The sequence below is a fragment of the Malaclemys terrapin genome, chromosome 17 (genome assembly GCF_027887155.1).
Source record: "Malaclemys terrapin pileata isolate rMalTer1 chromosome 17, rMalTer1.hap1, whole genome shotgun sequence".
NCBI classification, from domain to species: Eukaryota; Metazoa; Chordata; order Testudines; family Emydidae; genus Malaclemys; species Malaclemys terrapin.
In genome coordinates, this window is record NC_071521.1 from 2,521,919 (window position 1) to 2,533,790 (window position 11,872).

The 11,872-nt window shown below is 48.8% G+C and overlaps 1 protein-coding gene across 1 annotated transcript; it reads left to right on the plus strand.

Moving 5' to 3' along the window:
- Positions 1-865: 865 nt before the first annotated feature.
- Positions 866-3,707, plus strand: RPL35 (ribosomal protein L35). The gene is made up of 4 exons (XM_054007681.1): positions 866-971; positions 1,443-1,579; positions 2,526-2,607; positions 3,484-3,707. Exons 1-4 carry the CDS (start codon positions 969-971, stop codon positions 3,631-3,633), a joined length of 372 nt encoding a protein of 123 aa, XP_053863656.1. The 5' UTR covers positions 866-968; the 3' UTR covers positions 3,634-3,707.
- The last annotated feature ends 8,165 nt before the right edge of the window (positions 3,708-11,872 follow it).

The following is an 11,872-nucleotide window of genomic DNA, read 5'->3' on the forward strand; positions in this document are numbered from 1 at the left end:
GGCTCCAGGCACCAGCTTCTCAAGCAGGTGCTTGGGGCGGCTGCTCCGGAGAGGGGCAGCAGGTCCAGGTATTCGGCGGCAATTTGGCGGACGATCCCTCACTCCGCCTGGGAGTGAAGGACCTCCCGCCGAATTGCCGCAGCAGATCGCGATCACGGCTTTTTTTAGATCGCGATCACGGCTTTTTTTTTTTGGTTTTGGCTGCTTGGGGCGGCCAAAACCCTGGAGCTGGCCCTGATTAGATACTCACAAATCAATCCGAATATAAGGGCTGGGCTACACTATGGGGAGAGATCGATCTAAGTTATGCAACTTCAGCTACGTGAATAACGTAGCTGAAGTCGACGTACTTAGATCTACTTACTGCATTGTCTTCACTGTGTTGTGTTGCCGGGAGACGCTCTCCCATCGATTCCCCTTATGCTTCTCGTTGAGGTGGAGTAACGGAGTCGGCACTAGAGCGATCGGCGGTTGATTTATCGCGTCTATACTAGACATGATAAAGTGACCCTCGCTGGATCGATCGCTGCCCGTGGCTAGTGTAGACATGCCCTAAGAGACACAGGGCCTGATCATGCAAGGGATCCATGCAAAGCCCCATTGAAGCCCTGGGCCTGCCGATATGCAGAGCCACTGCAGAATCCCAGCCTCATGCAATATAATTACTTGGTCGTTACTATACTTATTATATTGGTTGATTGTATGATAATGGCAGCGATTGCTATACAGTAACATCAGGACATAGATGAACGAATTCTAGGGCCAGCAGCCCCAGGACTCCCACCCATCCCCTCTGGCTGTACCATTGCGCTGCGAGTCTGCAGGGGGCGAGTTGCAGTGCGCCGGCTCCTCCCATCACCCCTGCACTGTGAGACCGGATTGGTTGATTCCCGCCCAGTCAGGCTCTTTCGCGTTCTAACTTCTGGTCTCGCTCGGCTTCCGTCCTTTCGCTCCGAGCCGCTGCCGACATGGTGAGTAGATTCAGCGGCCGGGACCCCTCGCGCTCTAATCCGGAGCCATCCGCGGGGAGAGGCGGCCCCCGGGGGGCGGGAGGGCCCCTAGGCCCGGCCGGTCCCCCCGGGGCTCGGCTAGTCCCTCGCGCGGGAGCGAGGGCTGCCGGCACAGGCCGGGGCCGCGGAGACTGCGGGGCTGACGCTGGGGCTCGGCCGCGCTGGATGCCCTGGGCTCCGAGGGGCGGCGGGCCGGGCCCGGGGCCGGGCTGGGGGGGATCGGGCCCGGGGGCAGGCGGCGGGCGGCGGGCCCGGGCCTGGCTGTGAGGCGGCAGCCGGCTGGGCCCTGAGGGCTGGGCTCGGGGGAGGCGGCCGGCCGGGCGGGGGCGGGCTGGGGGGGGGATCGGGCCCGGGGGCGGGCTGGGGGCAGCCGGCTGGACTCGGGGGAGGCGGCCGGCCGGGTTCTGAGCGGGCTCTCGCTCTCCTGGGCAGGCGAAGATCAAGGCCCGTGACCTGCGAGGGAAGAAGAAGGAGGAGCTGCTGAAGCAGCTGGATGACCTGAAGGTGGAGCTGTCCCAGCTGCGGGTGGCCAAGGTGACTGGCGGAGCCGCCTCCAAGCTGTCCAAGATGTAAGTCCAAGCCCCGGGGGACGCTCGCTCTGCTGCGCTCCCACTTAGGGGCCTGGGCGTGAGCCTGCGCGGGGAGTGGGGGGCTATCAGAGCTCCCGCCTCTGTCTCGCAGTGCTGTCCCTCCAGGACCCCTGGCTCCAGGGTTACTTTAGCCTACAGGTGCTTCAGCCCTCATCTAACCCCAGCCATATGCTACGCTGTGGGCACACACTGAGCCTGTTGCAAGGGGAAGGGAGCATTACTTGCCTCCTTGCCTGAGGAGGTTGTGAAGGCTAGGATTGTAACAGGGTTTAAAAGAGAACTGGATACATTCATGGAGATTAAGTCCATTAAAGGCTATTAGGCCGGATGGGTAAGGAATGGTGTCCCTAGCCTCTGTTTGTCAGAGGGTGGAGATGGATGGCAGGAGAGAGATCACTTGATCATTGCCTGTTAGGTTCACTCCCTCTGGGGCACCTGGCATTGGCCACTGTCGGCAGACAGGATACTGGGCTAGATGGACCTTTGGTCTGACCCGGTACGGCCGTTCTTATGTACTACTTACAACTGATATCGCTGTAACAGTTTCTTCACCTAATATAGACAGGCTGCTTCTTGTTGATATGGCACATTTGAGATATATGATGTAGCAATACCATCCTTGTCCTGAGAGTAGGTAGCATTGAAGAGAAGCAAGGGGGGCAGAGGAGGAAACAAATGTGGACTAGACAGGAGAAAAGGAGTTAGTTTAGTGTTTGGATAGAGGGGAAGCTCCAGGGTGGTAAGATTCTAATTGTTAAAGAAGAGTAAAATGACTACTATGTCTTGAATATAGTAAGAAATAATTCTCAAGAAGTGCCTCCGTTATCCCAATTCTATGGTTCTTCTTACATATTTTGTAAAGTACTTGCTAGTTTTAAGCCTTTTATTGTCTGTGTTTTGAGGCCAGTTTCTTTACTCTCTGCAGCCGGGTTGTCCGCAAATCCATTGCCAGAGTGCTGACTGTCATCAACCAGACCCAGAAAGAGAACCTGAGGAAATTTTACAAAGTAAGTCCAAACTTTCTACTTTGTTAGGCCCTACCCTACATTCCTTTCTGGACATTTTGAGGTATGTGGATAGAATTGTGAGGCAAGAGACCCAGCTAGTTGCAAGAATAATTCTGCAAATGAGATTTTGTTTCAAATGTTCTAATCCTGGGAAAAGTATAACATTAATCTCATATTATAATGGTCCCTTTTCACAATACTGTTTATTGCAAGACTAACACCCAGCACTGCTCTGAATTGAGTAGATGCAGTGTGAATCTGTTCTTGCTAAAGGATTCTTCTACTGGACAGCATGTAACTCTGTTATCTGGCTTTGTGTGCTTTCCAGTAGGCACAGATCTAAGTGCTCTTTTGGAAAATATGTTCGGAAAGATTGGCAGTCTTGAGGGATGAAGTCACTGAGAACACTGGAACAAGTTTTTTCCCCATAGCAGTGTGTTATTTCTCATGGGCCACGTTCTTTGCTGTACACCAGGATTATCTAGAGCAGGTGACCAAGTGAATACTTCCAGAGGTACTGGCAGACTCCTGGGATTAATAAAATCAGGAATCACCCAACTTTAGGCTGCAGTCCTGTCTGGTAAAACTGCTGGTAGTGACTGATGGTTGGTACCCTCCCAGCTGTTGAGTAGTGTAAAGCCATTTCCTAGTGGAGAAAGTGTGTCATACGCACGAACTGCATAGGGAAGTTTTAGCCCCTGCTCTCCATGCAGTACCAACAGGCAGGACAGCTTTCTGTACTTGTACACACCCAGATCCTTTGCAGATTACTGAACAGCGTGGATGCAGTGCAAGGGTAAAGTCTGCTTAAAAAAAAAAAAAAACACCACCACCACAACCACTTTTGAGGCTTATTTGTTGTTTTTTTGAAAACAGGGCAAAAAGTACAAGCCTCTTGACCTACGGCCGAAGAAGACTCGTGCCATGCGCCGCAGATTAAATAAGTACGAAGAAAGTTTGAAGACCAAAAAACAGCAGCGAAAAGAGCGCCTGTACCCTGTCCGGAAGTTTGCTGTTAAGGCATAAACCTTTTGCATACTATGGATCTGTCTATATTGGCCAGCTTTTTCTCATTAAACATCAAGTTGTTTGGAAACTGACAGGCATAGATACTTGTTTTATAGAGTGGATTTGGTTCAGAACTCATAACACTGTATGGAGGGAAACGATTCAGTTAGAGATCATGAGAGCTTTATGTTAGTGTAGCGTGGAAGATGCTAAAGTTAATTTCTGTCACCATTTGCATTATAAAACTGTTTAGTTTTCTGTGGTGTCCTCTATAAAGAACATGCTAATGTTTTAGGCAAACATGAGTCTTCGCAAATATCTGAATCCACTAAGCTTTTAAGTTTTGGGGCAGAAGTATTTAACTTTTGGTGTCTCAAAGTGAATTAGTGTGTGTCCAGTAGTTGAGAGGATTTTCTATTTTAAGATTTTTCTCTAGTGTCAGTCACTGCAGGATCTGAACGCTGTACCGGTAAATTAGTATAGTGAGGTCCCTTCTTCTCTCTGCCTCTTTTGCCAGAGCTTATTTTGAGCAGTGACTGTACAGCTGGAACACCTTACTGTTATTGCTCAGATGAACCCCACTATATCCAGTAAAAATATCTCTACAGCCATTTTTGATGATATCTGTCACTAAGCCATGTGGCATACAATTGATGCTTAAAAATTACTAGCATTATTAGTAATACTTAGGCTATTATGTGGAGATTCGCCTCACTTTCAACAGGTGCTCAAGTGTGGCTTGAAAGCTTATTGCAATCTTGATTTCAGAGGATTGGCCACCCTCTGAAATGGAATTGAGAGAGCACTGCATGCTGTTGAGGATTTATAGCTCTCAAGAGGTGGTTTTTATTACAAGCATGGAGGGCTCCTTTTGCGCCTGACAAATTGTCAACGCTGCTCTTGGCTGTGCAGAACTTACCCCTACTTTGTGCTTCTGTCGTGTGAAGGTGGGACAGTCTGGGTTGAGCTTTCTGCACTGATGTATCAGCAGAAACTTGAGTTATCTATGCCTGATATTCCAGAATATTCACTACAGTTACTTTCTCCGTGTAATACTTTTATATAAAGACCTCATCAGTTAGCAGGTATGCTTGTCTCCACTGAGACCAAAAAATCATGGGCATGTAGGTGGTTCTGAAAACTAGATTCCCTTACTTATTAAATCATAGCCTTACTCATCACGGGTATTTTTAGTAAAAGCTATGGACAACAAACAAAAACAAAAAAATCACAGCTCACGATCTGTCCATGACTTAAATCATAAATACCCCTGATTGAATCTTGCAGGGGAGGCAGCCTGGGGGGTCAGCCACGCTGGCGCTACAGAGGTCACAGAATCTGACTTCCACGACCTCCATGACAAACACAGAGCCCTACTTATGAGACCTGTTTGCAGGCTCCTTTCAATCCCATTGTTGGTTCATAGTGCCTGTGGCGCTAAGATGTGTGGCCTCCACTGCTAGTCAGTGACACTACAGCCACAGGACTTTTGTACAGAGCTTTCAGCTGCATGTTGGCAGACAGCAAGATGGCCTTTTGTACAACGGTATGTACAAAATCACAGTAATATGAAGATTGTGTTTTTTATGGTGCAATGCAGCTTTCAAGATGTGACCGTTCCCTTCTCCAGCAGATAGCAGGCATTACCTCAAAGGCCAGTGTCATGGTAGCCTGCACCCATAAAGAGGTATAGCATACTTCCTTACTGATGATGTTTCTTGTTTGAATAACCCATGCTGTTCTACATTATTACGAGTACTTTGGATATGATCAGGCTCCCTTCCACTCAGTACCCAGTCTTCATTTATAGGTGGGCTAAAGAGCCATGCAAATTCCCACACTTCCACCTGTAAAACAGCCAGTTAAAGAGACCCAACCAAGCATGCTTTCCTACAATGCTTATTTTTCTCCTGTAGAGTTTTCTGCAGAGCCAGAGCCGTAGCTGCTATTGGATGGGTTCCCTTCAACTGTAACATAGTGAAGCGTTTCAAGCTGCTATTTAAATAATGCAGCACCAATAGTGTGCAGTCTGTGTTGGATTTCATTAGTTTCTTTATCCCTTGAGGGAGGTGTCACAGGTTGCATTTCCCCACGCCATGTTTCATGTTGCAAGCCATCCTCACACACACTCTTGCATAAGTTCACCAGTGTGCTTTATTTAGAGTGGCTTGTATAGTTGTCCTCATAGCGAAAGGATTTACCCAACCTCCACCCTAGGTCCAGGACAGGGGGGCTGGAGATGGGAGAAGAGATCTGGGCTTCTTTCGTCATTCTTTTCCTCTCCCTTTCTGTATCCTTAACCCTCTCCAGCTCGTGAGCTGAACTCCCTTGTTAACTGGCTAAGCACCCATATCCCAGTTTAACCCATAGGGGGAATCTTACAGTGCTACTCCCACTCTGTCACAAGGGCTGATCCACCTCCTACTGAATTCAACAGAAAGATTCTCTTTAATACATGCTGCTCACACTAGTTCTGAAGGATTCGTAGGCTGGAATAAATTCTAACTAGGGTAAAGGCTTGTCTAGGGTGTGCTAAAATCCATGCCAAGGTTACTGCACTATCCCCCACCACTGCATTATGGTATCACCCTGTTAGGTGGCTACAGCTACTCTATTCTTTAACATGGAAAGGAGCCCTGCCGTAATAGCTGCTAATCTCACATCTGAGCAGGGAGTCTGGGATTTGATTTTGCCTTATTGTACTGTGCCTGGGCCAGGGTACCTGTTTTATAAAACATCCTATATGTGCACAATAAAATAATGTTAATGATAAACCATAACAGCTAAGTAATCTAGAGAGGAGTCTAGTAGTTCTTACCAGCATTCCTGCTACAGCGAAGCAAACACATCTAATATTGCCCTGATGTCCTAGTTGGGGTTTGTCTTGATTTTTGTAGGGAAATTCCAGACTATCAAGAAAAGAAAATAACACAAGTTCATGCTGGTAATGCAAATGAAAATCTAAAAATTTCTGAATGCAATTCAAGCCTCAGAAGGGTGCACTCTTGGCTAAATGGCTTGGACATTAAGGTTGTCAGATCCCCTAGCGATGAGCACAGCATAAATGCCTACCTGGATAGAATCTTCTATTTGGAAGGTCTCATCATGTTATAAGTCACTAACATATCATTCACATCACAGTAGCTAGAAGATGATGACAGGACAGTGAGGTCTAGTTACCAGATATTGAGCATTCAGTGAAAAGTCACAACTTTGCATAACATCATCATGCCCCATGAAAAGCCTCAACATCTGGCCTAACTGGAGGGACAAAAAGTGAACAGCAATTGGAAATCTCTCTCTCTCTAATCCTTCTAAGCTATAAGTCACAAGGCTAGCTTCCCCTCCCCCAGGGGTTTGCTGGTCCTCGCAAAAAGGGTGGAGGTTGGGTAAATCCTTTCGCTATGAGGACATGAAATGAAACAGTTTTACAGGCCGTTAAATAGCACCTCATGCTACACTTTCAAAGATGTTCCTTGTGTCTCTGTGAAACGGACATTAGAACAGGTCAGAGGATGCTCAGCAGGACCTCTAGCAAGTCTTCTAGTCCAACCCTATACTGTGAGGGGATTCTGTTGCTGTGCAGAGGACTTACATTCGCTTTCAGTGCATTAAGCAGCCATTTAAATTAGCAGAAGAAACAATGTTAATGCTCTGAATTGGAGGGGCAGGAAAATGCTGTTTCCTTCCTTGGACACAGGAAAAAGAGTACTCACCACTACTTTAACACCATCTGCAAAAATGAAGCCTCTTCCCTGGCTTTTGGGTGTTAAACATGCATGGAACGCAGGACTCTCCAAGCGTCAGCAGGAGTGCCTGCTTCACCTGAGTGTCCCCCAGGATCGCCATGTGGTCCCAGGCCCCTGACAGACGCTGCTTGGAATCAAGGCTGAAGCATACAGTCTCCACACTTGCAGTGACCTGGAAAATACCAAGTGGGCAACTGCGTGAAACGTAACAAACCAGACAGTGTCACATTAATGAAGAGAAGGGACTGTGAATGGCCCTAGCACAGGGATACAGTTGAGGCTGCTAACTGACAGCTTTGTATTAGCTCGACAGTGTTGCATTAATTAACCATGCTAATGCCACGTGAAATCTAAAGCCCTACAGTGTGTGAGGCAGCTGTGTGCCCCCTCGCTGTCTGGTGACGAGTGCATCTGAGCAGAGCCACTCCAGCTGCCCTAGGGCTTTGCTTTCCAGATCTCTGTCCCGTCAAACACGTGTGTTCACATAGGAGAGGGAATCCTTCCATCTATCTGCTGCAACACTCCTCCCTCTCTTGGCTCTGCTAAGCCATCCCTGCCAGGGCTGGCATTCATTCCTGGCTCAGAGAGAATGCTAGAGAACATGCTCAGGTTTTGTCTTTGGCTTTGAAAGTGTTTTCAAAACATGGTTGCAGGAAGAAGCCCTTTTCCCATCTACCTAGAAGAGCTTTCCCCCCTTCTTTGAATCGTTCACTTCCACACTCCCCTGACCTACCTACCATCCTATTGTAACCCTCAGCAGCTGGGAGGGCTGGGCCTGATTCTGCCCTTAGTTACACAGTGGCAATTCTTACTGAAATCAGCAGGGATCTGAGAGCCTGGGTCCACAGGGTTTATTCTCTTATCAGATCAGATCAGCTCCCTGCCCTTTTGCTGTAGCCTTTGGTCACAGATGTCCCTGTCTGACACTGGCAGCCTGGCTCTGTTGCACACACACCTTTCTGCACAGGGAGGCGATCAGCAGTTGCTGTTTCCCACACTGAACCATGCAGTTATGTGAGGCGCTGGCAAAGAGGGTGGAGTCAGGCAAGAACCTGCAGTCTTTCACTGGCCCTAGAGAGAGTGTAGAAAGAGGGGTATAGCTGAAGGGGTGCATGTCTCAGTCCAGAGGGCCCACAGTGTTGCTCACAGATTGGGCAAGCTCATCTTTAAAATGAAGAGTGGACTTGGAGACTACAAGTCCCAGCATGCAATGCTACATCTCAGTCCAGGCAGTGACCTCTCACACCTGAAATCTCTACATGCTGCACCTGGTATTCAAGGAGACTCTGGCTGCAGACTTCTCGGTTCCATCCAAAGCAAGGTGCAGCTCTCCAGCCCCTTGTAAATTCTTGCTGCAGGCCCCAGCAGAGACACTCCTGGGTTAGTCCATTCTTGCTCCTGAATTGTTAAATTTCATAGGTACCTGGCAGGTCAGACTGCAATCAACACAGCCAAGCCATCCTTTGTTTAACAATGAAAATTAAAGCCAAGGAAGAGGAGAAAGCAAAGGAAAATACCCCTGGATGGAGAGCCCCTTATATCTTTCCTCTAAAGCTGTAAGCTGGGTGGCGTGGACTGCATACCCCCAGGACAATGTATGGCCTGGCTAGACCAGTGACAGCTGACACCAGGGTGAACTGACCCCACTTCAGCACTGGGCCCTCTAACATGTTAGCATTTTTGGGGGGATAGGCTGGCTCTAAAGGAGACATTTGCTTCATGGCATGGTCAACCGTTTGGCCACACCTTAATACTAATCCTCACTATCTTCATGGGCAGTAGGTAGGTATCGGGGCTACAGTACTATCTACCAATAATACCCCTTTTAACACCACTAATGGTCCTAGTGTGGCTAGGCCCTGAGGGATAGAGAGTCAATGCCAGAGGGCAGCAGCCTGACTTTCAGACACTAGCCCACTGCCTCCATATTACAGGGACGTGCTGGCATTTGACTTTACAGAGCAGCTCTCCAGTTCTGGAGTTCCACAGGAAGAGTGCTGTCACTGGAGCCGGTCAGCGGAGAAAGCACAGGCATTGACCTGGAGAAACAAGAGTCGCTGGATTTCCTTTAGCCACTCACAGAGAGGAGACACAGGCCTGGGAAGGACAGCTTGCAGGTGGAGAGAGGGAGCCAGGGACCATCTGGGTCTACCCCAGAAGTTAGAGGGGTTCTCCCTGGGGGGGGGGGCTGCAGTAAGAGGAAGTGGAGTGAGGGCAGGAGCAGGCCGGTCAGTGTTTCTGCCCCATAGCCAACTTGGCTGCAGCCATCTGAGAGGGATGTCTGCTGCAGGGCAATCTTGGAAAACCGGGAACATTGACACTGAACAATTTCATCTGGGGCCCTGGACTCTTCCCCTTCATGGGCTCACAGAGGCCAGAGTAGAAGGCCAGTTAATCCCCCTCAGTCCATCCCATGGGACCAGGACTGGACTCTTCTACTTCACTAAGGTTTGTTATGGACACAGTGAGATTTGTCACCAGAGCAAAGCCAACTGGTTCCCTCAGCTGCTTTTGCCTCTAGTTGTCAGAATGACCCTCGCACCAGCTGGATAAGAACAATCCTAGCCCCAAGGAACCACTGAGAGCTGACTGGCCACATTGAGTATCACAGACCTTCCTACAGGTGTCTCTGGCCACAGCCTTGCCCTTCCATCAGTTCCTCGCAGCCACAGAAGAACGTCACCTCAAAGGGCCCCTACCTCTGTGTCACATTCATTCAGATTAGCGTAAACAAGCAAACCAGGCTGATTGCAGTCCATGGACAGCCAAGCCAGGCCATATACAGCCCACGTAACTCAGGACTTGCCTCGCCTTTGTGCCTCACAAATTCGGTTACATCCATCACTGCAAAACGTTCTGAGAGATTCCCCCACATCTTAGCCTGGACTGGCAGGGCTGGCTGGCTTGGTGGGAAAGCCAATTTTGCTCAGCTGTCAGTCTGTGCTGTCCCCCATCCTGCTCCCTGTGTTGGGGTGGGGCTCGCTGCTGTTTCTCAGCATACGCAGTAGCCTCTTTCAGGAGGCCCAGAGCTGATCTGGAGCAGCTCATGTTTGGAAATGGTTCTTGTTGCTGTGTACAGAGGCAGACTGGCTGTCTCCGTAGTTACAGGGGAGCGAGTTTGCATTCCTCTACAACCCGGCTGGTAGATTAGCAACTCCAGGTTGCCTTCCCCTCTCATTTTAGAAAAGCACCTTCAGAGTTTTGATTCCCACAGAAAGCTGCCAGTTGGAGAATGTCATTATATAGACAACTCCTGGCTGCACGTTAGTCTGCCCAAAACATAAATAGGTTTTCATTCTTGGAGTAGTTCTGACTGACAGCTGTGTCCAGGATCAGGTGAACGTACGTATTCAGAACCTCCATACATCTGAGAGTGAATCAGTTTGATCACATTAATCCTTTGCGCTTTTGCGGTAGTGAATGGACGAAAGCCTGGCCCTGCTGAAGTCAATGGCAGAATTCCCCTTACACCTACTGCTTGTAAAGCACTCAGATGCTTGGTTTGAAGGTGCATGGCTTGGTGGATTAAGTACAGCACTAGGAGACTGGCTTCACCAGGGACTTAGTGTATGGCTGTGGAAAGGTAATTTTGCCTCACTGCTCCTCAACTTCCCCATGTGTAGGATGAGGCTAATGCTGTCTGTAGCAGGGAGCCATCTCTGGGCACCCCCTCGTGGGCCAACATGGCCCTGCAGGCACACTGCCCCCACTTCTCTCAGGGCCTGAGAAAAACTCACCCCCAGGCCAGAGCACTTTAAACCAAGATTCCCCCTCCCCTGTACTTTTGTGGGATATAATTTATTCATATTGTAACAAATCAATTTTCTCCTTTACCCCTCAAGTCCAGCTCCCTGTTCCCAGGGGTTGGGGGATCCTATAGGCCTCTTTCTAGAGCAGGGGTAGGCAACCTGTGGCACGCAAGCTGATTTTCAGTGGCACTCACACTGCCCAGGTCCTGGCCACCAGTCTGGGGTGCTCTGCATTTTAATTTAATTTTAAATGAAGCTTCTTAAATATTTTAAAAACCTTATTTACTTCACATACAACAATAGTTTAGTTATATATTATAGACTTATAGAAAGAGACCTACTAAAAACATTAAAATGTATTACTGGTACATGAAACCTTAAATTAGAGTGAATAAATGAAGACTTGGCACACCACTTCTGACAGGTTGCTGACCCCTGGTTCTAGAGTCTATGGAAAAGAATTCCCAGTGGCTTCTACCCTTAAGCTAAGAGTCCCACAGCACTCTTTGTGGGGTCTCTGCTGAAAATTCAGGTCAGCTGCAACCCTCACTCAGCTTCTCTAGGTTACCCCCTTTCAACACAAAGCACTGCTCTGCACAACTCAGAAGTGTCTCTCTTACCCACCAAAGCTGGTCAAATAAAAGACCTGACCTCCTCCTCACCTCTCTATGCACCTGGGACTAACATGGCTAGGACAGGCCTACACCACAGCCAACCCTTTCTACTTTTCTTTTGTCTTTCCAGAGGCCTCCTTCCTAT